This window comes from Helicoverpa armigera, chromosome 5, assembly GCF_030705265.1.
Source record: "Helicoverpa armigera isolate CAAS_96S chromosome 5, ASM3070526v1, whole genome shotgun sequence".
In the NCBI taxonomy this organism is placed as follows: domain Eukaryota; kingdom Metazoa; phylum Arthropoda; class Insecta; order Lepidoptera; family Noctuidae; genus Helicoverpa; species Helicoverpa armigera.
This window is the reverse complement of record NC_087124.1, coordinates 110,812-138,758: the sequence shown is the minus strand read 5'-3', so window position 1 is coordinate 138,758 and position 27,947 is coordinate 110,812. Positions and strand designations below refer to the sequence as shown.

General features: G+C 42.8%; 1 protein-coding gene across 6 annotated transcripts in view; it reads right to left on the bottom strand.

Annotated features, from left to right (window-relative positions):
* Positions 1-27,947, bottom strand: part of LOC110377660 (transcription factor BCFI) — a 52,727-nt gene that overhangs the window by 5,575 nt on the left and 19,205 nt on the right. For 5 of the 6 annotated variants that reach the window (XM_049842309.2, XM_049842308.2, XM_049842311.2 and 2 more), the window contains exons 2-5: positions 21,596-21,929; positions 5,476-5,597; positions 4,678-4,883; positions 4,538-4,601 (exon numbers count right to left, since the gene is read on the bottom strand). In XM_049842309.2, the coding sequence (XP_049698266.2) occupies positions 4,538-4,601; positions 4,678-4,883; positions 5,476-5,597; positions 21,596-21,929 (726 nt within the window). Of the gene's footprint in view, positions 1-4,537; positions 4,602-4,677; positions 4,884-5,475; positions 5,598-21,595; positions 21,930-22,554; positions 22,757-27,947 lie in introns of those variants that run through there. The other variant, XM_049842310.2, reaches the window with a different exon arrangement.

The following is a 27,947-nucleotide window of genomic DNA, read 5'->3' as shown; positions in this document are numbered from 1 at the left end:
ATTTTGAGGGCAAACCCTATTATTTAAGAAACACAAAATGAATTAAATTGGTGACAGCTTAAATCATACCCTTTATCTAACGTAACAAGTCAATAACTAGTTCGCTACTTATACAATTATATATCACAGAGTTTTATCATTTAAATACTCTTTCCCACTATAATAAGTAACATTTATCTCATTTCTAACAGTAAAATTAATAATGTCCGTTTAAATAGGTTAGACTATTAACTTCCATAAAACTATCTGGCAACTTGTTGTAAATATGTATCGCCATGCAATACACATTGTGACTAAACACATTGACTCTTTGCTGAGGCACCAGGAGGTTGTGAATACGTCTACCTGGCCTAGTCAATTCATCAGTGTTAGCAGAAAAACTGGGGATGTTTGCGCACACTTCCAGCATGTACAGACTGGGTAATGGCAAAAATAGGTAATACTTACAGCTGTCAGTCTGTTGTGTACCAAATAAGGCTCTTGTACATTTCTTTTGTGCAATAAATGCACGATTAGAATCTACTGAATTACCCCACAATATGAGGGCGTACCTATCTTAATTTTGACCATATTTATCTTATTCATTACCTACCTTAATAAAAATAAAACACTTTTTACAAAAAAGTAAAACCCACTTCTAAAAACACTAACCACTAGCAAAAACAAATGTTTAAATGCATCAGCCTTATAAGTCAGTGTCTGGCTGGTGCGGCTCCTTGATTGCGCCATCGACTTCATCTTCTTCTTTCTCTCAAACACGTATTTAAGTATGTATGTAGATTTTGGGATTGACTCATAAAAAAATTTGTCGACTTCTTAAAAAGGAGGTGGTTGTACCAACCTTGTCCCAACTAAGTATGTTGGGGTTGGCTACCAGTCTAAGGGTCAATTCACACTGAAAGAGCAGCGGCCGGCAGCGGCCGGCAGCGGCCGTAATTGCAAGGGATTGAGCGTGAGCGCGGCGGGCCGCGCTCTTACGGCCGCTGCCGGCCGCTGCTCTTTCAGTGTGAATTGACCCTAATCGGATGCAAACTGTACGAGTAGTACGGAGCACCAGTGTTTTACAAGGAGCGACTGCCTCCTCTGCTCAGTTACCCGAGTAACCCGATACCCCTAGGTAAGACTGCTTATCAGACTCCCTGGCAACTAAATGTAAGAAATTCTTACAGTCCCAGCCGATCCCAACATAGTTGGGAAAAGGCTAGACAGATGATGACAATTATTTATGGACTAATGTTTGTAACAATAATGACGCTGTATGGCGAGAGCGCAGCACGCCGTGACGAATGAGTAAAATAATGTTACTCGGAATAGGAAGCATAATAAACATTGTCAAGGAGATTATCAGTTTAATAATCTAGTAAGCATCCTTACATGTTCGTCTCATGTATATTTACGGCTTGTGTTACTAAGATAGATATATGTTTGCTTTTAAATCAATGCTTTCGAAGCTGCATCGTCACGCACTAAAAAGTATTTTTTTTTGCGTCACATTTGGACAAGGTTTGCTACTCTAGACTCTAGTGCATCTATCTCAAGGCTCCTACCCTTTTCCGATGAAGGCAGTCGGTACTTTGAGCTCGTTATAATTTAGCAGGGTGCACTTAGGCTGCGGTTCCACTAAGGCGGAGACGAGCGGAGCTGAGAGGAGACGTGTGGGGATCGACCATTCACACTACACGAAATCCACATCTCGTCTTTTTCATGTAATGTCTCCGTCTCCGCCTCAGTGGAACCGCAGCCTAAGGGCTGGCGAGGCAGGCTCCTCTTTACATTATATTTGTTATATGAATAAGTAGCTATTCACCAAGTAAACTAGAAAACACGACCAATGATCCGGCCTGGAGGGTGTAGCAAATATGTATGATTATTTAATTTTTACTTACTGCTTACGCTTTTTTTATTGTTTTAACCACCCCTCTATTTTAGACATAGATATACCTACTACAACCTAGTAACATAATGCCAGTCGGACAGCGAAGTCTATCACTATCTGAGACGTAAGGTGTTGAGGAATGAGCGCGTGATCAGGCGGGCCCGGTACCCGCGGCGTTCCGTTGCACTGGAATCCAAGACCGTTAGACATCCGCGCCGGCGCAGCAGCGCGCCCGCCGCTGTGCCAGCCTGGCCGACTGCTGGCGCCCTGGCTGCCACATGTTTGTCATTTAAATCAAAGTATCGAGATAACTGATTCATCAGTATGAACTAACAATTGAAAGTGAAACCGAGCGGGAGTTGCATGTGCGCCGTACACATATACTGTTACAAAACGCAGAACATTTGACAGAGATTCAACTGAAATGAATGGTGGCGTTTCCGATTACTCATAATAAGCATTAAACATGGATGTCATTAGCCGGCCGTTATTGACGTTTGTAACGAGAGCCCGGCCATGTGTGCAGGCCCGCCAACACACACTACACATGTAGCTATCGTGTGCCGCAAGTCGACTGAACGTCACGTCAGATCGATCTCGTTGGGAACTGGTACAGAGCCGCCAATAGCTGGATGATGGTGAAGCAGGCGGGTGACGTCACTGGGCAGCTATGTCCTAATGGTGTTAAATGAGAAAGAGCCCGTCCTGCGGCGATAAGGCGCCACCTGGCGGCGCGTGATAACGCTGCGCATTAGTGACGCGAGTGTCAGTCAGCAAATATGTGGAGACACGGCTTTAACCTGGTCGACTGTTTTTTTGGATGCTTTGTTCGTAGCGATAGAGAAGAGTCGCCTGGCCGGCCGGACGCCCGCTGTTTGCGCGGCACGTGCCTTATCCGATACCATTTACGGAATGCGATTTTAATGCGCTTAAAAGGGAACGACTTCATTTTAAAACAAGGCATGGTTTTTTTAGTGTGACCTAAGCAAACAGTCGGCGCTCCACGGCCGACACTCGTTCGTTTTACGAGGCCGCGCCGAGCGCCGTCCGCGGGAACGGCTTTACAATAGTAAACAATATCAATGGACACTTAATTTATTGTAGCGAGCGATTCAGACCAGCCACGAGGAAAACCGCCACCAAAGCTAATTAGCGGAGTACACATGTGTGCTCTGCGCTTACACACGCACGCTGCACTCGACGCACACAAACATACGCTTTGTTTTTGTCTTTGACACGTGACTCTGAGGTTCTTTTAGACATCGAACTAACGGAAAACAGGACATTTACCTATTTCTTCTAAAAATAGTAACTTGAAATAATAATTGCTTTGGTGGCTTCGTTGTTGCAGTTTCATGAATACGTGAGCGCTGTATTGCTACTAGGTATAACCTTGTAAATATAATGTACCCCCCGCAGTTGGCTGATCTCCTAACACGGGAACAGCCTTCGTGGTCGACCAGCGGCTAGGAGGACATCATCATTGTCATGTATTTGTCATAAAATATATTTATGTATTCGTGGTGGTGACTGATAGATAATCTTATAACTTGAAATGTGTGTGGGTTCGATTCCAGGTAAGTAGGTAAGTACCTACTTTAACGTTGGTAAGTGGATACCTACCTGCTTTATAAATACATCCAAAAAAGCTTTTGAAATCAATGACCTCCGGATTGCAGACAAGGAAATATGAGGAAACCTGGCCTGAAGCGAATGAACATCGCGTTTTGAGCAAGCGTTGTGAATGTTGTGATTAACGCTCATTCCTTCTCTGTGTGAGAAGAGGCCACAGCCCTGCACTGCCACAATATTAATAAAAAAAGTGATGATCTTCGGCGACGGCTATTCAGCGAAAAGACATTAATAGATTTTAAGTGTCACAAAACCAAAATAAAAGTAGGGTTGTAACGTCGCGAAGACTGATGAAGGTTTAAGTGGGCTCCTTAAAATATAGCGCGCGGGTTCACATGAGCGATCATAAATAATGCCGGAACTGTGCGCTTATCGAGTGCGTCTTTTGGAAATCGCTTATCTGTCGTTTACCGTATAAAAAATGTGGCGGGAGTGGCGTGGATGCGCCCGCGTCGCTCCGGGCTATCGCGCCGTGACCTGCCACAAAAACACGAGACCCTCCGCAACCCTCCCGCCTGTTGCTATCTACTATCGGGCCCATCAAACTAATCAAAATAATGTAGGTATCATCGTCTACAGCTTACTGAACAACATGTCCAAATATTTCCGCATACAAGTCGTCTAAGTAAACAGCTCCGTATCTACGCGTGATCTACCACAAGTAGTACTCATTTATGATTGCACAAAATCCCAGAGTGATGCATGAGAAACCTTGTACCGGCTCTAGGTCACAGAGAGAACAACGCAAGCAGAACAGCGCGCGTGAGTGTGTCGCCTCGCGCGCCAGCTGCTGCAGTGAATCATGCCTGGTGGACTTCAACACTACATTTGAACATTGTTTTGTTTTAAATAATCATCATGTTTTTGTAGTCACCACTATAATTGTATTCTGTATTGTGTCCAAGGTGAACCAAGTTCAAAATAGTAACTACATTGAGATGCACAGATACCTAGTTACGTGAAGTGTAAAAGAGGCCCTGTCAGAGTTATTTGATTACTTTTATCTTAAATATATAATGAATGACTTACTGGCAGAAAGACTGGCAGCCGCTGACATTTGCGGTCGGCGATTGCTCTCAAGGTTCCACACTTCCTGGAATCAGAAAGAGAAGCGTGTCAATGGACATCTCGAGGAGGAGAGCAGAGCAGCGCGGCGGCGAGTGAGTCACCTGGTGCGAGTAGGGCGGCGCGGCGCCGTACACGGTGTTGGGGCGCGAGGTGGCGCACGCGAAGGCGCCGCCGAAGCGCGCGCTGAAGGCCGGCAGCGAGCCGCCCGCGCCCCCGCCGCCCCCCGCGCCGCCCGCGCCCTCCGCGCCAGCCGCCTCCGCGTACTCCTCGCCCAGCACCACGCCGCCGCCGTAGCTGGGCGACCCGCCTGCGAACATGTCACACGACTTACATCAACTTCTGGACCGCTGCCATGACACCTGGGCTGACCCGGAGCTCAATTCTGCTAATTTTACTTAACGTTGAATCGTCATTTGTACTGGACTAAAAATTGCAATGGACTCTCAGTTGGATGGATGCTAGAATATGAAAGGCATAGGCAAACCTGATTCGTGAAAGGCTTTCATATTAAGTACACGAAAAAACTTGTACTATTCTATTCTAAGAGTTTTAATATGTGAATGAACAATTATTTTCCTTTTAACAAACATTTTTATCCTTTTCTGTGATTTAATAATAAATTTTATTGTCTGCAAATACGATTGTAGAGCAGACTACCCTACAGACCAATGCAGACCAATGGCAAAACAATGGACACCCGCTACGGTTGTGAACTGTTATTGAGATGACTGCAATTGACATGTCTATATTGATAGGTAGGTAGATATGTGATATTGATAAATTAGCAGAATTGAGCCCCCGGACAACAAGTGACATTCCTCCAGCCAAACATGTCTTCTCACAAGTGATACATGGAAGTGACACAAACTATGAGCAGAAGGTATAACGTGGCTCCGTACCTGCACTGGACGGCCAAATCTGAGGTTGTGTGCTGATCTCCGTGCCGTTGCCGAAGTAGGGCGAGCCGCCTGCGTACGCGCAGCGCGAGTACACTGCGCCACCCCCTCCTCCGCCGCCTCCTCTATAAATTAAAAAGTCGACGTTTTGGATCATAACGATACTGATTCAGTAGATAGAAGTAGCTTACAGGCAAGATCGATCACAAAAACGGGAAGCTCAGACCTGTATCCATCGAAATTAGTACAAATATGTGAAAACAATGTGTTATCGTTCAAGTAGGTACAGCGAGCTCGGTGATGACGTGCCCAGCACTGTGTCGACTACATACATTAGGTACCAATATAAACTCGTTCACCTAACACTTTATTAGTATACCTACCGAGAGCTATTTATTATTACAGTAAGGGAGATGTTTCTTCGAACCGTACAATTTACCTATTTATTTGCTTTAGTGCACTTGTTTAGTCATCGTAAGTAAGTATATGCCTTCATTCTGCCTGCGCGTACACTGCACACTATTTCATTATTTAGTCGCCCCTTGGTAGGTATGTTTTTTTTATAAAACCGTGAATACAATATAAGTTTTTAGTTGATCCGATACCGAACAAATACGTAATCGTTATTACGTGTGTAATAACGATTACCTACTTCCATTCATCATTGTGATCTTTGTACTGATTTAAGAGCAAAAATCAACTATCGGCCGACTAAATCTTTGTAGGGTGCGCGCGCTCATAAGCAAATATGTAAGTATGTAGTTATACACAAGTAGGTATATGAGTTACATACTATATTTTGCTTTCGGTTCTGTGGTGTAGCTTTTCGGTTATCGTAAACTACTGTGAACAATTAATTATTGTGCAATACTGTGTTAATTGTTGCAACCAATGTGTGGCATCACGTACATCAAGACATTGCTCAAGAGAGCTGAAGGGACGTGCGCGTGTTGGCAAGCGACGTGCCGCGAGTACTTGCTAAGTAGAGCGCAGTGAGGCTAATGGCTCGGAACGTCTCGGAAGTAGGCGCGTTATCGCAGCGCCCGCGCTCCGCCGCCCTCGACCCGCTTGCATGCATTATGCGCTCTAGCCAGCACCGCACGCCGAGGCTCCGCCGAAGCCGTCTCTCGCTAATTGTGTCCGGCAGCCTGCAGGCCGTCGCCGCGTCGCTTGCGCAGCGCGCGGTCACCCGAGAACGCGGAAGTGTGCGCACGTGCGCCGGCACTATGGCGGCCCTCGCACGCGCCACTCAACTCGCCCACATTCCTAGCTGCTGCCCACTCTGCCTGCTGGCTACTGCTCATCTTTGTTCGATGTGGCAAGTTCCGTGCCCACTTCCAGTAGAATCGTTTGCTTACCTCCGTGCAACGCCAGACGACAGAACAAAGTAATCTGAAACTACTTCACCTTGAGACAGCGATCCGTCCAGTCTGATCAAAATGTCACTGCAGGAATAGGTTCTTGTCCTAGGACTAACTTACTATTTTGCATTTTAAATTTGCAAATAGGTATTTGATGTCTGCTCTTCAATTTTGCATCCTTCTACAATTGGGATATAGGTAGGTACCTACAATCTGTGGTACAACTTAAAACATAGGATCTCCGTCTGGTTTTTCTTCCTTTTTTGTGGCGCAGGCAGCTAAAAATCTGTTTTACCTATATGTTTAACCCACGGATAAGTAAAATGTTTACTCGTGCGTGGGCTACCGCAGAAAGTCTCGTTGGATCCCTGGCTAAAACTGTATTCTCGTTGGATCCCAAAAGCGTTTATAAAAAACAGAGAATGGGTAGGTAGGTACATATTATAACGACAAAATTGTTAACTACGGGTGTAATATTGTATTTTTGTGTTCCTGTAGTTTTTCAATAATTTTCTGTTATACATATTTTGTAACATAGTAGGTATAGTAATTGATCTTTTATTCAAACTTTTTACACTTCATTAAGATCGATTTTGTATTTAAGAATAATCATTCTCTAGGATTGATAACCGTCTCCTTTTTTTGAAGTCGGTCAAAAATATTTAATTTTTCCATTGGGAAAGAAAAAACTGGAATCAAAATGTAGCATCCAACGGGAATCACTCAATTTCTTTGTTTCCAAAGAGATTAAACTTAAATTAATTTGTTTCTTTCAACATGCTTCCAATGATAGATCACCAAAGAAGACGAAACGCTGCCTCAAAAAAATATGGACTAGACATGATGAAGTGAAACTATCCAACGTCACGATTAGAGCTTAGACAGGTAAATGAATCGGTAGAACCAGCTGGCCATCAATACCATGGTTGATCGCACTGGTGTCGGCAGTAAGGGAGAAGTGTCGCCCGCATCCCGGCCGGCGCACGTGCTGCGGCCGCGAGCCGTGACCGCACGTGCGCGCCAGCCCCGGCCCCGACCAAGCCGCTCGTTCATATCCCGTCACTACTCACTGATCCCGCCTGGCTCGCGCAGGGCCTATACAAATAACTCATTCGAGACACTTAGGCAGTCACTCGACACCCACAAAAAATAATGTGAACAAATTTGGAAACGATCCGAGGACTTTTTAAAAGGTGTAAAATGGCGCATTAAAATGAAACGACCACAAAAAGTGTCCCTTTGACAAATACACTAGCGAGCGCCCGTGGCGTCACCTGCCTCGGGCCTGAGCTGTAAGTACCTACGTGTGTACACCACGCTACAGGGACCCTTGCCAGAAAACTTAAATACAACCAGAAAACCTTTTCTACTAATTGAGAATTGCCACATCACAACTGACAACCTCTTTTCATCCTTGAAGTGGTTTTGAGTAGGTATGTAATTTGGTTCAGTAGGTAGATTACATAAGAAAATACCTAACTACTTACTTATCTATACTAATATTATAAAGCTGAAGAGTTTGTTTGTTTGTTGGTTTGAACGCGCTAATCTCAGGAACTACTGGTCCGATTTGAAAAATTCTTTCAGTGTTAGATAGCCCATTTATCGAGGAAGGCTATAGGCTACTTTTTATCCGGGTTCGTGCAGAGGTTTCCACGGGATGCGGGTGAAACCGCTGGCAGAAGCTAGTTAAATTATATAGGTACCTATAAAAAGTCTAGTGAATGAAAGTAATATAAAAAGTCGTGGTGGCCTAGAACCAACCTCTCGACTGTGAGAGCGCAGGTTCGATTCCAGGTCAGGCAAGTACCAATGCAACTTTTCTAAGTTTGTATGTACTTTCTAAGTATATCTTAGACACCAATGACTGTGTTTCGGATGACACGTTAAACTGTAGGTCCCGGCTGTCATTGAACATCCTTGGCAGTCGTTACGGGTAGTCAGAAGCCAGTAAGTCTGACACCAGTCTAACCAAGGGGTATTAGGTTGCCCGGGTAACATAGGGCAGTCGCTCCTTGTAAAGCACTGATAGTCAGCTACATCCGGCTAGACTGGAAGCCGACGCCAACATCTTTGGGAAAAGGCTCGGAGGATGATGACTTACTTGATTAAATAATATACCAAATAATAATAGAGAACACGGTTGTGGCTGGTCGGTTATAACTAGTGGGATTTTCCTTATACTAATTGGTAACAATAAACAAACTCGAATATTAGAGGAAAACGCAAACATGCCTAACGATATTAATTATTTTCAAACAGAACAAGTCAATAATAAAACCGTCGGGTAGTGTAGTGGTGTAGGTGATGGGCAGTGCGTGTGTGTGCGTGTGTGTGTGTGTGTGTGTGTGTGGCGGTATGTTCCCACGCGGCGCCCACGCGGCGACACCCGACACTGCGCGCGGCTCCAGCGGCTGCACCACTACTAGCGTATGCCATGTATCCACGCTATGTACACAGGGCCCGCGGCGCTCTTCCGCCCGAAGCGCAACGGTCCCAACGACTGCACAAAAAACGTCTCGGAGCGCAAATAACCTACAGTTAGAGGCCACGGAACGTATTTGCACAAGCTATTGACTACGTTTGGAGGGTTTGTTTGGTTATGGTGTTAGAGTGGTTGCCATAAATTAATGCGAGTGTGCAGATCGACAAACACTTTATTGTTAGCGCTCGGCTAGAGTGCGGGTGAGCGAGGGGGGCGCGGCGAGTGCGGGGGACGCAAGGCGCGGGGGGTGCGGGGCGCGGGGCGGGCTCGGCTCACTAGGTTAAGTGTCGCGGCGCACAATGCGGCGCGCGCGCAGGAAGTGCACGATAGCGTTACTCATTCGCAGAAAGCACACAATGAAGCGCACGATCCAACTCTCTCTAATATTGTAACATATGGTATGTTTGCCATGCCGTGCGCCTGCACTCACCGCTTCAGAGTGCAGCCTCATAATGCAGCAGCCGCGTCGCCGCGAAAACCCACCAACGTTTACTTACTGCCATCAGAATTGGCTACGTAGAAAACTGTTCACATTACGATCCTAGACCACCAAACATCTAGAATTTTTGCCATATCCTAGGTAGATAGGAATATTTCGGAGACGAAAAAACTTTCTATTCAACACTTGTCTAGCAAAGAGATCCATGCTCGCGACGTCTCTTTCAAACAAAGACATTTCAGACCTAAACTCGTGGTGCACACCGGGCGTTGAGACGCCCATACTTCTTACGTTAGTCCAGTATAAGCTCCACTAGACTGCAAAGTAGCACCTTGTAAGTATTCTAGACAGTCCAGCTAGGGAGGTCACAAGGCCTAACTTCGAAAAAGAGGTAATTTGTCAAATACAACTCGGCTGCAATCAAAAACATAGCTGTGGAACGTGGTCTGATCACTTGCTCAAATCGCTCAGTAAGCAGTGAGCTACGGAGAGCGATAGATTCAAAACTGAGGAGATCCTTAGACGAACTCAAGTCAAGCTAAGCGAAGAAGCACGTTGATGCGGCAATGGTCCGGTCAAACAGCACGGGCAAACGATGGCGGACGTGAGCAAAACGTTATCGAGTTAAGCTCAATTTTCAGAAACGAACCAATACGCGCGTAAAATTATTTAATCTGAACACACTTCTTTTACACACTTGATCCTTAAACTTAAGAGTTATGGATGGTTGATGGGTTTCATCCTGTTATGCTCGTATCTAGAGCAGTATTTGCAGCATTGGTTCAGAAGTCGGCTCTTGAGCCGCGACAAACCACAACTAACCTAATTTCATTAGGTATTGTTTAGTGGTTATTGTCGCCGACCTGCGGCTACTAGAACAATGTCCGCTCTCTCTTCAATTGTTTCAGTACAGGAAAGTTTAAAATCGAAATAAGTAAACGGAACTTCTTAAGCCGATGCATAACTCATCCATTTTTTTCATGTTTACCAAGACCGCATACGACGTAAGATGAGGACAAAGTGACAAACAAGACAGCCATATCTTGATTTAATTCACACATTCAGAAAAAAGCCAATTTTAGACGGGGTTTTCTTCACTATAATAATAATAATAATAATAATAATAATAATAAAGTTTTTATTTATCCACAGTTACATAGTTTGCCTTAAAATTAACTTAGGTACATTGATTTGGTGTAACTATATGTAGTAGCAGACATTGGTTTTTTGGATCGGCGGTCCCCAAACTAGGCTAGGCCTGTATCTTGGGAGCCCGAGTTGCGGTTACAATGAGTACTTTTGTCGAATTATAGGTCGTTGTTTATGTGGACAAAAATAGAATATAAAAATTTAAACAAGACGTAAAAGAAAACTAAGAAAGTTATAACTAATTGGAGCATCTTCTAAAAAAATAAAATTGTCTCGTTCTAGACATTAAAAGTAAAATAAAATATGTTAGTAAAAAAATTAAAATTATAACAAAATGCTTAATTTAAATCGAACTTAGCTTATCAGTCTCAAAAAAGTGAGTGCGCGTGTGTATGTGTGTGTTTGTGTGTGTGTTTGTGTGTGTGTGTGTGTGTGTGTGTGTGTGTGTGTATGTGTGTGTGTGTGTGTGTGTGCACATGCGTGCGAAGTATGCTAATGCATCCTTTCGAGTGTAGATTGTGTTGTGAGAAGATTTTCTGTCTCTTCGTATGAGAGTCCTGTTAGCCATTTTTTGATTATCTTCTTACACGAGGAAAGTGTCAGCTCATTTGTGTCGTGCGGTAACCTGCTGTGAACGTTATTAAAGACAGTTGTGTGGAGATAGGTAGGGCATCGTCTGGTTAAGAGGGAAGTCGTGCGTGGTATTGGGATTTTGAATAAACGTTTTGAGGTGAGTGTATTGTAGTCTGTTCTTTTTTTCAAGGTTTTGTGTGTGTGTAGGTATGCATTAAGAATAAATAGTTGGCGGACACGTAGAACTGCAAATTCTTTATATAGGGTGTCTGTTGGGAAGAGCCACGGCTTTTTAAGAAGTACTTTGATCACTGCCCTTTGGGCTCTTTCAAGGTCTATGAGTGTGGTTTTGCCCGCTCCTCCCCAAACAGATATACCGTATTGAATGATTGATTGGCATATGGCGTAATATACCGTGAGGAGTATGTCTTTTGGTGTTCGGTCTCTAAGTTTTTTCATTATGTATATTAGTTTTCTTACTCGACCTGACAGAGATTGGATGTGTATTTTAAAGGATAGATTTTCATCAATGAGGAGACCTAGGTAGCGGATAGATTGGGTTCGTTGAATGTGATCACATGAACAGGTTTCTCTTGATGTGTTTGGAGTGCATGTATGGAATTTAAGTGAGAGATTAGGAGGTGGACTGGATGTTAGAGTTTTGAAAAATGTGATTATTTTGGTTTTTTTTATGTTAAGTGTTAGCAGGTTGTAGTTTAGAGTTTGTGCTACTGTTGCTAGGCCTTCTTCAGCTAAATTAAATAAGTGTTCCCAAGTTTTGGAATGAAAGATTATGACAGTGTCGTCAGCGTAGGATATTAGTTCTGCGTTCGGAAGGTTCAGATTGAGTATATCATTCATATAGATTATGAAAAGAGTGGGGCCCAAAAGACTACCTTGGGGAACTCCGAAGTTGATGTGGAGTTTATTACTGGTGTATCCCTCAGATTTGACATACTGACTGCGGTTTGTTAGATAGCTGTGAAACCATTCAAGCGGCTTTCCTCTAATACCGGATGACTCTAATTTTCTGAGGAGAAGATTTGTTGAAATTGTGTCGAATGCTTTGGCTAGATCTAAGAAAACCGCCATGCATCGTTCCCCCCTTTCGACGCAATCTGATATTTTATTTGTTAATAGCAAGGTGGCATCTTCAGTAGACTTCCCTTTTCTGAAGCCAAATTGTCTATTTGAGATGAGGTGGTTCTTTTCTAGGAAATTTATCAAACGTTTATTTACAACTTTTTCGAGGATTTTTGACAATATACTAAGGAGTGCAATCGGCCTGTAGTTTTCAGGTTTATCTGTGGGCCCTCCTTTGTGAATTGGACTCACTGCAGCGACTTTCCAATGTTCAGGAAATACACCTGTTTCTAAGCTGAGGTTGATTATATGTGTTAAGGGAACTATAATAGAGCTTTGTATTTTTTTCAAAAGTCTCACACCAATTTTGTCGGGTCCAGGGCTGCTATCGTTCTTTAGTTGGCTGATAAAGTGGGATATTTCTGTTTCGTCAGTGGGGTGAAGAAAGAAGGTGATAGGTGAAGGTTTGTGTGGCGTATATTTGCTAGTTAGGGATTCTTGAGTTTCAGATAATCTCGTTAGTATGGTATCGGCTAAATTTTTTCCTACTGCTGTGAAGTAAGAGTTGAATTTGTTGAGACAGTCGATTGGATCTGCGGAGTTTGACGTTACGTTTGATGTGGCATTTCTTTGAGCGTTGGGGTCGTAGATGGATTTTAGCACTTTCCACAGCATTTGAGGATTTTTGTTGTTTTCTTGTATTTGTCGGCTGTCGTAATCAGTTCTCAGTTTTCTTAATATATTATTACAAAAATTTCTATAGCGAGTGTAAATTAGCTTTTTGGAAGTATTTTCTGGATCAGACCTTAGGGACAGATGCAGATTATCACGGTGTTTAATACATCTTATGAGTCCAGGCGTAATCCAAGGTTGTAAGTTAAGTTTGCTTCGCGGTATTTTAATTTTGTGTGTGTGTTTTTCTATTAAGTCTGTGAGTGTTTTCGTGAGTAAGGTTGCTGCTGCGCTCGCGCAGTTTTGACTCATAATGTCAGACCAGTCATGTTCAGCTAGTTCCAGGGCTATGTTCTCTTCGCTTATTTTAAGTTTCCAGGGGTTATTTTTTTTCGTGGCGGTACTGATGGAAGGCACATGGGCCATAACCATGTCGTGATCTGTGATAGAGCTTTTACAGATGATGCCTTTCGGTTTTGTGCTACATTTGATGTATATGTGGTCGATACATGATTTTTCTCTCGTCGGTTTGGTAATAGCCGGAAGCAGTGAGTGTGATGCCATAAGGCACGTGTAATCGTGATGTTTGTTGTTTGTGGTGTTACATATATCAATGTTTGTATCTCCTGTGATAATAACTGTTGAGTATATGTTAATCGTCTTGAGGAGTTCGTCCAGTGAGGCAAGGAAACTGGTTAAGTTAGAGAAGGAAGGTGAGCGGTAGAGTCCTAGAATAGCAACTTTGTTGTTTAAAACTAAGAGCAGGCTGTCAGTGTCTTGTAAGTTTGTTTCAACCGGAGATGCGTTGTGCTTGTTTTTTATATATATGACTATTCCTCCATTCTTATTTTGTTGTGTGTTTGTTCGAAAAACGTTATACCCAGGAATATTGTCAAGTATCGTGCCTTCGTGTAGCCAACACTCGGTCAAAACAATAGCGTCAAAGTTTACGTCGAGCCTTGTGAGTGCTACAGTAAAATCGTCAAAGTTACGCTGGTAGCTTCTAATGTTCAAAGACAGTATTATTAGGCCATCTACACGATTAATATTCTTACAATATTCCTTACATTCGTCCAGTTGGTTAAAGTCATGACATTCCAATGTTGTTATTTCGTCAATATTTTGGATAACGTCAATTAACGCCATCTATGTAGAAATAAGTGATATTAATTTGTTTGACGTAAAAAACTGTGAAAGTTGTTGTCATGACTAGACTGAATGCGAACGTATAATAATATTGGAAGGAAACAATAATTTTGGCATAGATTGGATAGATTTTGAATAGAAGAATGTATTGTGCTCGTGTGTATGAGTGTGTTAGAGTGTTTGAATTTATGTAGGGTGTGACTTTTTTATTTTTGTTATTTTGTATGTAATTGTTGGATAATTGTGGTGGTCTATTATTTGTATGAGTTGTTTGAGTAACATTATGGAAATGATATGTGTTTATCTGTTTTGTTTTTGTTGTCAGTGTATGTGTATGTGTGCGTTTGTGGGTGTATTTTGAGTAACAAAATATTTTTATTATACAAAGAAGGTAAGAATAATTATAAATGCGATATTCTAAAGTTAAATCACAAAATGTTATTTTTGGAAAAAGCAAGATTAAAATTAAATGAATTATTTTGTCTCTTAGTGAAACATAACTAGGTACTGAAGTATAAATTGAGAGGTACGAGTAACTAAAGAAAAAGAATATAAAATAAAATCTGTACTGCTTAATACCATGGTGCGGCGCCTTATTGTAGGCTTGCTGGCGCGGGGGAGCGCTCGGCCGGAGCGGTCGGTGCGCGTCCCATGTGACGTTCCAGATCTTCCATGTTCTGTATGTGTATAGCGGGGTTGCCCTCTTGCTTGCGTATAAGTATTGCGCCGTTTCTGATCCAGCAGTATTTGTATCCGTGTAGCTTTGCAGCGTTTCTAGCCGCACGAAATAACTGCCTATTACTGGACGTAAGTCTCTCGTTCACAAAGATGTTTCTCGTAGGTCCAGCTATATCGATATCGGTAGAGGTCAATGACCTTCTCATTTTTGCCGCTTTTAAAAATTCGTCGCGTTTGTATCGTCGAACGAAACGCACTGCGAGATTGCGAGGCGGGGTGTCAGATGAGTCGGTCTTCTGGCGGCGGGGTCCCACACGAGACACGAAGTCGATGTCATGTTCCTCCACGGTTACGCCTATTTTGTGTGCCATTACACGGATAATGTGCAGCGGGCTTTCATTTTTAAGCTCATCAATTCCATTGATTTCCAGCTCATTTTTAAGGGACGCTTGGCCTTGACTATTCAGCTGGTCTCGCAAGTTGGTTATGGTGTTGTTAAGAGCAATTATCTCCTCTTCGCGTTTTTCTAATGTTTTTATGCGAGTGTCGTATTCCTCGAGGCGGGAGTAGCATTGAGTCAGGTGTTCGCTGAGGTATTTGATGTGGCTCTTTAGATCTCCAACATCGCCACGTAGTAAATGTATCTCGGAGCTTAGTGACCTCAGTATCTCCGAGTCGGAACTGTTGTTGCTGCAAGGTAGATCTCGAGGTGAGACGGTGGTTTGGTCAAGCTTGTTCGAGGAGGCGGTGATGTTTTTACCAGGTTCGTCGGGATCTGGTACCGACCTCGCAGGAGAAATTGTTTTCTTTGGTCCCCTGTTCTGACATGTGGGGCAAGTCCAGGTCGCTTTCGTTTCATTTGTTAATTTAGTTTGATTACTAGCATTAGCACATGTAACGTGAAACAGCTGATCGCATTTGGAGCATTTAATGTTGGATGAGCGTAATGGTTTTTGACATGACGCACAGTTATTTGCCATTATTATTTTGTTTTAGGTAATGTAGGTATCAAAAGCGCGTTGAGTCGTCGCAGGTGTCAGGTGTTCCGCGAACCGCGGCGCGTGGCGGGTGTTTCGCGCTAAGTGCGACAGAGATGAATTATTTGAATCGCGCAGCCCTTCTCGTTTACTCGAGGTGAGGTGGAGCCTACCTCGGGATACTCGACAATACGCGAATTGTTTTGCGATATTTTTTTGTGAAATTGTTTGCACTGCACTTTGGATCTAGTCACTGTTTATGTAAGAGTCAGAGTTTCGTAGCAGATTTGTTTAAATTTATGAAAAAGAAATTAAATTGCCAAACACACGTCCACTCTTTACTGGGCTTTCGCGCAACTCTCACAATAAATAAAATATCAACTATTGTTGATATTTTATTTATCTACCTAGGTAATCTAGATATACCTACTCAGTATTATTATGTAAATGAATTAATTAGCAACTATGTAAGTCTAGGGTAGGTATTTCGTTATTGAACTTTAACTTCAGTGTTAGGGTAGCAACTAAAGTCCTGCACAAGTGCGAGGCAGCTACCCAACTATCAAGCTATCTCTAGAGATAGAAGTTAGTAGCAAGTAGGTAATCGCAACAACTATTAACTAGTTTTTAATGAATGTTGACTAGAATATGGAGCTTGAAGTGAGAGAGTTGATAACGTGACTCAATGACAGTCGAACGTCGAAAATAAAACGCCGCTCGTAACTGTAAACAGTGAACGCTAATGTAAACACGGCGCGCTGGCTCTTGTCATTACCTATCGATAGCCTTACGCCGCGATTCCTCCCGCCGCCCGCCATCCTGCTGGGAACTATCTTATCTACTAGGTATTCTACGTGATCTGCTGTCTATATGAGTTGCCACTTTCCACCTCACCACTGTGCCACCGCCCTGGCTAGAGTTGACATATGTATGCTAGCATGCAATTATACTGAATTCTAATGGTAGGTTTTGATAATTCTTAAGGTAGATTATTATACATAGTTATGATACGTGATTGACTGCCATTCTTAATAAGTAGGTTATATTATATTATTAGTTTGATGAATATAAATGAGTCGTGGAAGCATCGTGTTGTCATTGTAACAAATTAAACAGTTATAAATAAATTAACAATAGTTAGCAGCGACCGCAGCTCCACCGCGCCTTATCGCGCCTGCGACGTGCCACCAGCGGCACTCGCACACACACATACATACAACTAAATTATCATTATTTTATTCATTAAAAATAATTTACAAGAACCGGTGTGGCACGTCACTGTGGCACATCGGAAGCCACAACTACCAAACTTACAGAATTTGACTTTCAAACTATTGCTCGTTATCGCACAGTGAGCAGATAGAACACGCGCGGCCTTCCTACCAGCTATACCAACACTCACACGTCTTTGTTCATCACTTATTCTACCGCTGCTTTTGTAACTCTTAACTCAGGGTTTCCTTTTGTTCTGTACAGAATACTAAGGCGTCGTCCTAATGGGCAGCGATCGCGCGATGGCGCGATGCGATTTTCAGATCTATCTCTATAAGTCTATCAGATCGTGCGATCTAAAAGATTGCTAACCTAATTTAATGCTAACTCTGTGCTTCGTAATCCAAAAAAAAAAATACTTTGTGCGAATTGTATGGTATCCCTTTAACTTGTCTAGTTGTCGCAAGCGCGGCTGCGGAGCACGAGCTCTCGAAGTCTGTTCCGGGTATTCGGAGAGGTCTTGAAATTGGTCATTGATACACCCGTGTACCGGGGAGCACATAAATGTCGGTCTTGCGCCTGATCTCTCTCCGGTCTCATCGGGCTATGAGAGAGAAGGTGCGCCTATGTCTGCTTAAATGATATGACCCCCGCAGTTGGCACCTTACATAAGAACAGTCGAAGTAGCCGATAATCGGCTATAAGGAAACATGGTATCCCTTTGTACCTATGGTCCTAGATAGGTCCGGTCAAAAATTCCGTTCACTGTCGGACTGACTATGAACATGACATTAACTGTCTAGGCTCTGAGCATATCGGCTTTTAAAGCAGCGATACCGGCCTGAGGACGGCTGCGGCCGAGCACGTGCGTCTCGCTAGCCTGCCAGCACGTCGGAATGCTGCGCCGTCGCCAGCCGGCACGTACGCCGCGCACGTGCCCTCCTCTCACTTCGCACTCTGCAGCTCGCAGCTTTCCTCAGAGCCCGTCATCTCTCTGATATTTTCTTTTTAAGGTATCCAACATTACCTTACATAGCAGACATTGAACATGACCTCTAACAACACTATCATCTTGTTCTGAAGCGCCGCTGCAAGTGACCCGTATTGTCCATCAGGGCTTAACTTAGCAAGAGGTCGAAAGAACAACTAAACTTTCACTTCAAGCCTAAAAGAAAGCGTCTAGAAGTCAAGATATTCATTAATCCCGGGCGGGGGATTGCCGCGACCATGTCCACACGTCTTTGTCATAGTAGGGGACGAAACACGGACGCGCTAATACAGAAACTATGTTTCTGTCTGTGTGAATATCACCTGCCTGCTTAGCCTTTCCCGAACTAAATATGTTGCGGTCGGCTTTCAGTCTAACCGGCTGTAGCTGACTACCAGTGTTTTATAAAGAGCGACTGCCTGTCTGACTTTCTCAACCCAGTTAACCGAGGGCCACCCGATAAACCCTTTGGTAAAACTGGTTGTCAGACTCTCTGGCTTCTGACTACCCGTGACTACTTCCAAAGATGTTCAAATAACAGGCAAACACGGTAAAACACGTTCCTTTTTGCAGGAGTGCGGGCAGTGACCGAGCCCAGGCGCTCGGGTGAGGCGTCGCCGCGCCCAGTAGGTGCCCGTCTCAAGAATCCTATACTTTTAGCGTTTAGTTTTTTTGTTGCAAATAAAGTCCTAACTACTGCGTGTCCTTGGATAAAATATAGCCTATGTGATAACGTAGCCTCCGAAGGGTGAAAAATTTTTACGGTACAGTAGTTTCGGAGCCTTTACAAAGAACCAAAAATGTTTCCTCTTTATTATATTACTTAGTAGGTACCTATGGATAATACAGAAGTATAGACAGATTACCTAGGCCCTAGGGAATCTGACAATAAAGTTAAGAAGTAATGTAACTGCTAATTTTTAAAGCCTATTTTAGTATTTACGAATTTTTACCGATATATTAAAATTCGATCTTTTTTGGGCACCACATCTACCTACATTAAATTCGGTTTTTGTTTGTTTATAAATACGGAATTTATTGACCTGCCACCTATAGGTTTTAGGTTATTTTTCCTTTGTATTTTTTAAATCTGCTATCTGTCTACTCAGACTATGATCAGATGCGTGGAGATAAGAGAAAGGTATTTATAGTAATGGGGCCAGTGCCCAATTCTATTTAGTCAGGCAGCACAATGTCAGCTTTCTTGAGTCTCTTTAGATGGTTCTGCACTAGTAGTGACTGTGACAGAGGATTTGGATGGGAGCTCAACCTTTCCTTGTGTCTGTTGAGGTACCGTTTGGTTTCTTCGTGAATGGTTGGCATTTCCAGATACTGGTTGATTTCTGAGTTCCGAGTATACCAAGGGGCAGCCGCTATGACCTTCAAGATATTGTTTTGGGCTCTTTGAATGCACATTATGTTCGATTTGCTTTATAATGATTGGTTTTATAATGGCGCAGTACACTCTTAGCTTGTTACTCAGTAATAATGCAGATTGTCGACCCAGTAGCCAAAGGAGACTTTTGAAACGGTAGTTTATTTATGTCCTTTTTGTCCTTAGGTGGTCTTTCCATGTTAGTCTCCAGTCTCCAGGTAGAATCCTAGGTATTTTACACAACTTGGCCGAGGCAGTATCATGACCCAGGTTGACTGGGGGCAGTATCCACGTCTGAGTGTAAATGTAATATAGTGTAGCTCTTATTCGCCACTTGTTCAGCCAGTCGTAGGTCTGGTCAAGTTGTTTTTGGAATATGCAGCTCACTTTTTTGGGATCATTGTTACAGGCCAGGAATCCTGCATCATCCGCGAAGGTTGCAACAGAGACGTCAAGACATTGAGGGAGATCACTGGTAAAGATATTGTATAAAACTGGGCCTAAAACGGAGCCTCGGGGTACCCCTGCAAGGCACGCTACAAGCTACAAGGGACGATCTTGCACCACGCAGTTTAACTTGCAAATACCTGTCACTAAGGTATGATTTCATTAGGGGGTAAAATGAGTGGGGCAAGAGTTGTTTTATCTTGCACAGTTGTCCTTTGTGCCATACACGACCAAAAGCCTGCTGGACGTCAAGAAAGGCAGCTGAACAGTATTCCTTGTTTTCCATGCATTGCCTTATGGTGCGGTAAACTCGGTGAACCTACTCTATGTATTGCGTTGTTCACGAAAACCAAATTGATGATCTGGGATGACTGTACCTATATTATGACGATTAACTTTCTATCTACGGACAATTTTGTTACACAAATTACACATGTTGCATTATATGTTATTTTTATTTTAATAAAAAAATAAATTATCTTTTTTTGTCTATTTCGTACGCCGACGTCCGACGGAGAAGTAAACTAAACCAATATTTCTTTTATCTTATATGTCACATAGGTATAGGTTTTTAACGAAATGTCCATAGCGCACTTGCAGTAATAAAGTACTCATGAGTCGAACGCTCTTTCTGTCGATTGACGTTTCCATTCCTACATGACATACTAATAGCTAATCTGTATTAATATGATAATCTGTGCATACTAAGTAATATGATAAACTTAAAAAAAATGTTTCTTTGTTTATTTGTATTCTAAAATGTTGGCTCTGAAACTACTGAACCGATTAAAATAATGCTTTCACTACATAGTATTAAACAAAGTTGCTTTTTCTGTCCCTGTATCCCTATTCCCCGTGTCCCTTTGTACGCTTAAATCTTCAAAACTACGCAACCGGTTTTGCATGCGGTTTTTTTTAGGTAGAGTAATTAAAAAGGAAGCTTAATTTATGCATAAGAACGTACATTAAATAGTGGGGAAATATTGCTATCCCGTGCGAAGCCGGAGCAGGTTTCTAGTAGGTTAGGTAGGTATATTTTATCCGGGTACGGGCCGTATTTACCACGGGACGCGGGTGAAATCGTGGGTAAACAGCCAGTCATACATAAAATGGTACATATAAACTTTTCTATAAAAATAATAAAAGATAATTAAGGAGTTATTTTATGGGAGCCCCTAAAATTACAAGGTTTGTATGACTTCTCTAGTAATCAATAGGTACCTAGTTGAAACAAGATGACCTGTACCTGCAGAATATCAGGAAAGCGTACCTGATAATCTTGTTCATAGATAAAAACTGCATGGATCCACGTTGCAACAATTAATTTCAAATTTCCTACATATGATGTATCATCTTCACGCATACACTTCACGAGACATAATGGGAGGATGGACTTTTGGTCATTAATTTGTTTTGGACTATTTAGGGAACATGTAGCTGCAGCCACTGGCAGGTACTGGCAGATACCTGCTCGTGGCTGCAGCAGGAAACGATAGAAGTCGGAATGAGAGCAGTGTCTAGAGAGCGTCAGTACTCACCCGTCGACGTGGTGGTGGTGGTCGTGCGAGTAGGGCGGCGGCGCGGGCGCGTACTCGTAGTGCGCGCGGAAGTCGTCGCGGCGCTCGGGCGACGGGCTGAGGTCGGGGCTGCTGCGGCGCAGGTAGGCGCCGTCCGTGGAGCCGCCGCCCGGCTTGAACACCTCCTCGAGGTGCGCGTAGGCCTGCATGTCGCGCGCGTGTGCCGGCCGCAGCTCCTGGTAGCTGCGCGAGTGGGACGGCGACAGCGCGCCGGGGGCGTAGCCGAACGCCGGCAGGGGGGGCGGGCTCTCCGCGTCGCCGCCGCTGCCCTCCGCGCCGCACTCCGCCTCGCCTTCTGCGCACACGCACACCGGGTTACTCACACACGCGCACCGCACTGCCTCGCGATTGGCGCTCACTGACACCACGGTTTTATTTGTGATCATCCGAATAGATAGAAGGCAGCGGAGCGCGACTCCCCGCCGCCGCTACATACCACCCGACGCTGGACTGCGTGCTACAGACTCAGACATTACTACAACAACAACTTTTCACTTATGACATGAAAATAACCGACAAGTACCGTTATGATAATGACAGTTGTTATTACCATAACTGGTCAGTAAACAAAACGAACATAATTAACGTGAATTTAAAATATAATTAATTAGTTAATTGTATCAACATCGTTAGCAACAACTTAAAGTGATCTCTTTGTGTAGATTGCAGTAGGTATGCCATTTAATAGAAGAATTCAAGTAAACAAAGTGGGTACCTGCATAAAAATCAAGTAATACTTAAGTACATATTTAACATAAGTAGTAAAGCCAGATAGAATGCGTTCTTATCCAAAACAAACCGTATACATATATTACAATAGGTAATCTGTAGGTGAACTGGAAGTGTAGGTTAAGTATCACTACAATATTGATGTTTAGTTGGCTCATAACGAGATCAGAGAGACTGAAGCGAATGCTCACCTTTCAGGCAATTGTTGTTGACCTCTGCAAAAAGCGCGTCCAGCTCGAAGGATTCCGTCTTATGCCACGCATGGGGCCATGTCTCGTGCAGCATGCTGGGATACTTCACTCATTCACTGCTGCAGACTCGGAGCGCGCGTGACGTGTGTCCGCGTCGCTTGCACTGCGCTGACTGGCGCTGCCGGCGGCCGGCGGGCTGCGCGCGCGCATCATCCCCGCCACGCGCCCCTACTGTGAGCCCGCCCCTTTACTACCTATATTATTCGATTCTTTTTGGAACTGGGAGTGTCCATTCCCGAAGGGATATTCACTACCTACATAGGTACCTACCTCCTAGAAATTAAAGCCCTCATCTCCGCACCCTGATAAAGCGAGCCCTCGGTGTGTCGGGGTGTGGATGCAGTCCTGAATGGCTTCAAGAATTCCCTTGTTCAGTGGAGGTTCATTAACAGCAAACAATACAAATATTGTTTGCTAAAACAAAAAGGTGTTCAAACCTACTTACCTGTTACTTACTTTCTGTAGTTTATTAAGTAAGTAGCTACCTATTATCATGGAAAAATAGACAAGGGTTGTGCTTGAGCGATATAATTTATGATGGAAACACTGTTAAGTAGTTGGGTAGCCGGCGCTGCGTACGGCGATCAGCTGTTCGCGGGCGCGCTCGTATCGCGCGAGATAAGGTATCAGCACGTGCGCGCCGCCTCCGCGTCTTATCTGCACAACATCTCCCGACCTAGCCCACCGGCCGCCGCCGCATCCACTGCGCGCTTCCTAATCTCAGAGCGCGCCGTATCGCTCCACGCTACTTCATCATTGCACTCGTTTTTATGTGCACACTGAGAATTGGTGACCGTGTTCCGCGTTACATTCATAAACATGTCCATCTGACACATGTGCGCGCCGCCACAAATCAAGACAGACGCAGAGACGTTATCGTCTCCCGGGAATCAATAAATTTTATAGTATTAGCAGTAAAAATGCTGTTAATACTTATCTGAGTTGTAAGTTTTTCATCCTTCCAAGTATCCGCTTAACACATGAAACTTATGAAAAAGTGTGTTGTGACAGGTCGTCGGGGGCGAGCCGGCACCCCGCGGCGCGCCCACATAAATAAACAAGCCATAACGAGGCATCATCGCTAACTGATTTACAGCGGCGCACCGCTCGTCGCCGCCAGCATTGTTATCAAACATATCCGCGACAACAACAACACTTGTGGCGAGCACGTGCGCGCCGCTCCCGCAGCCTCGCCACAGTCGCCACTCTGCGACCACGACGTCATCTGTCATACACCCAACTAATCGCATGCCAACTACCTAAGTAGGTAAGTGTGTCCTACATCTGTGTAACTTATAGGTTACTACGGCATAAGTAGATTACGTACTTAAGTTCCTTATCTAAAATTTCATTTATATTGGTACGCCTAAGGGGCCCAACATGGGCTTAGGTACTTTGTGTTTTATAAAACCTGCATAATTCTATATTACACTCATGTTCACATAAATAAAATACATACATATCTTGTATTACTAGCTTCCGCCCGTGGTTTCACCTGCGTCCTCTACTTCCCGTACATGGATAAAAATTTACCAGCTAACGTCGTTGTTACAAAGACTCAATAAAATGGCAAAGTAAGTAAGTAATCACATTAGTTGTTTGAGAGTTGGGCATGCAATACCAGTATCCTGGTTTTCATTTGTACTTTTCGCGATTGTCAAATTACCGGTAAAAATAATATGTAACCAATAATATACCGGTTGTTATGTTTTTAACCGACTTCCCAAAAAGGAGGAGGTTCTCAATTCGGCCGGTATGATTTTTTTTCTATGTATGTAGGTACATCGATTACTCCGAGATTTATAGACCGATTTTCGTGATTATTTTTTTGTTCGACGCGGAATAGCTGCCAGTTGGTCCCATTGTCATCAAGGTCAGGATCTGATGATGGAAATCCTGAGAAATCGAGGGCCACCTTCGAAAGTTGTAGTCATACATAGGGTAAAAATTTGACACTCAGGTGTATGCCTGAAAGCACTATTCAAAAGTGAAGGTTTGAAGCTGTCCTGATGAGGGAGACCAGAGAGGGTCGAAGGAAATCGACAACTGAATATGCAAACTACCTCGTGTTTGGGCTTATAGGTATCATTTGTATTGACGAGACCTTTGCAACAGTGAAGGTTTGGAGCTGACCTGATGATGGAGACCAGAGAAGGTCGAAGGAACTCGACAACTGAAATGTAAAATACCTCGTATTTGGGCTTATATTCTTTGTATTGATGAGAACTTTCCACTTATATGGATAGTGACAACTATTCGTATCACTGAAAAGCTGTAAATGAAAAACTTTTTTACAAAACAATTAAACCGACTTCCAAAAACACTAAAAAGCAATAAAAAACTAATTTTAGGTGCATCGGCCTAGAAGTCGGTGGCAAAATTAACTTAGTAACATCCATTAGACGATTTAGGCTATTTACTGCTGACCATATACCAGGCAGCATGGCTTACCTACATGAGCAGTAATGCATAATAAAACGTGGAAGCCAACGCGAATGACTCACAGTACATCATTAGAGTTACTCGGGAGGCTCCCTTCTGATTAAGATTACATTGGTCAAATTTTGAGATTGTTTAACGCTAACGTACTTAAAAAATAACAAAAGTTAATATCGGCTTTACCTACAGGTACCAGCTCCGCTCGGTCATGTGTTGCAGAAGACGCTTTTGTTGCTCTAGTCTAGTTGGTTCTAATGAAAGCGTAATTTTTCAAAAAGCTTTTCAATAAGTTAAAGAAAAAAAAGAACTTGTATCATTCTATAAATGAGCAAAAGCAATAATAATTGCCTTAGAGTTATTTCAAAACTAAAGATTAAAAAACCGGCCAAGTGCGAGTCGGACTCGTGCACGAAGGGTTCCGTAAATTACAGTTAAATCAACCTATCTCAAAAACTATAAGAGATACTTTGATCAAACCAAAAATCGTTGAAAGAGTTAATTAGCATGCATCACCTCTATTTTTTTTAGAATTTTATACCCCGTAGTTATAAAAATAGAGGGGGGGGGACATACTTTTTACGACTTTGAGAGCTGATATCTCAAAAACCGTTCACTTTAAGAAAAATGTTTTTTAGAAAACTTTATATCATTTTAAAAGACCTTTCCATTGATACCCCACACGGGTATGTAAATCGAAAAAAAAAATTTCATCCCTCAGTTACATGTATGGGGGGCCCCACCCCCAATTCTTTTTTTTACTATTTAGTGTCATATTTTTGTAGCGGTTCATACAACACATATTCCCATCAAATTTCATCACTGTAGTACTTATAGTTTCCGAGTAAATCGGCTGTGACAGACGGACAGACGGACAGACGGACAGACGGACAGACGGACATGACGAAACTATAAGGGTTCCGTTTTTGCCATTTTGGCTACGGAACCCTAAAAAATGGTAATGACATACCCACAAACTAGTCACTTAACCCTATATATTTGCTTAGACAAAGACGTATTCTGGTAAATCACATAAAAAGATCTGCAAATACAATAATTATATTATTATACAATAGTTATTACTTAAAGGTACAATAGGTACAAATCTACATATACAAATATTATAAAGCTGAACAGTTTGTTTGTTTGTTTGAACGCGCTAATCTCAGGAACTACTGGTCCGATTTGAACATTTCTTTCAGTGTTAGATAACCCATTTATCGAGGAAGGCTATAGGCTACTTTTTATCCCGGTACGGGAAGTAGTTCCCATGGGGTGCGAGTGAAACCGCTGGCAGAAGCTAGTTGGTTATAAGGAAAATATGTACGTTATTGAATTATATCATCTAGGAAATCTTGAACAGATAATAACATTTATCTAAAAGAAACAATAGGTACATAGGATTTAGAGACACAGCTTTTTGAAAATCACTAAGTATAAAATATCAGCCAAAACAGCCATGGACAAATATCCTTATTTTTTTATAATAACTGCTTACCTTCCTTACGTGGCACTGTGCACTGCGGTTACTGCGGTGCACGCCAGTGCGGCAGTCACACGCGTCATTTCGGCTCAGATGTGTTTCATGGAATATTATTATAAGTATTCTATATAATTAGTAAGTAAGTAGCTAAATTCATAAGTATTTCAACTCGAAGCCAACCAGCCTACTAATTATGCATACCTAATTCTAAATAAATGTAGGACCGTGTGATTCGGCTAAGCCTTTCATTTTGATATCGGAAGTGAAGGCATCGCCAATAGGCCCTATTGTGTGTCCGTCCTACTTCCCTTGCGTTATCAGTGACTAAGCCGTCGGGCATTTTTGCTCATTCCTGGAATCTGCTCCAAAGTGTTATTGTTCCACGACATCGTATGGCTGCCGTATGACGAGCTGCCATTTAGGTACGTATCTACTACACTTATTATTATGTAAGTAATATTAATTTAAAAAACCCCCGTCCCAAAAAAAGTACGCAATAATTATGACAAAAGGTTAAAAACGCTAAACCCTATAAAAAGCAAAAAATAACTTTTAACACTAAGTAAACTAAATTTTGTCGTGTCGGGGGACCGCTCTAATTCATTACTTTAGATACGTGGTTTTTTTTTTAAACGAATGTTGTAATTAGGTAGGTATCATTTGATTTATGTTAGTATTTATGAAGGTAAAAAGCGGTCCCCCGACACGTCAAAATTTAGTTTACGTAGTGTTAAAAGTTATTTTTTGCTTTTTATAGGGTTTAGCGTTTTTAACCTTTTGTCATAATTATTGCGTACTTTTTTTGGGACGGGGGTTTTTTTAAATTTATAATTTAATTTTATTTCATGCTTTTTAAAGGAGCTCCTTAATTTTTCCTTCTTTCATTTAATTTATTTTATCTTAAGATGGGGTCGCTATATGCGATCTCGGCCAAAGGAAGCTGTTTAATAATCCTCATGACAAACTGGCTCTGGGAGAATTGCACAGATTGAGAAACAATAAAGACCTTTGGACATTCTAGATTTTCAGCAAAAATATAAATCGGTTTATCCGTTTCATTCCGGTACTCCAGGGTTTCATCCGCCACATCCCATTTCCAGCATCAGGTTCTCGTCAATCAGAAACATGAAGAGAACTCGTCAAGACAAATTCAACGAGCCCAAACTCGATGGGTTTACTAAAAGGCAGTTCAGGGTTACGTCTCCTACCTTCGTGCCCTAACAGCGGACCAGCTCAGTGGTTCCAAAAGACATTAGTGTTTCAAATTTCAGATCCCACATATACTTGCAAGTAAACTGAGCGTGTAACATTCCTATCACATCTAGCAAACGAGCTGATGACCTTGAAGACCTGAACCGATTTCCACCAAACATAGCTAAGAACACTCCCGACTGACGTACCTTTTAAACAAAAA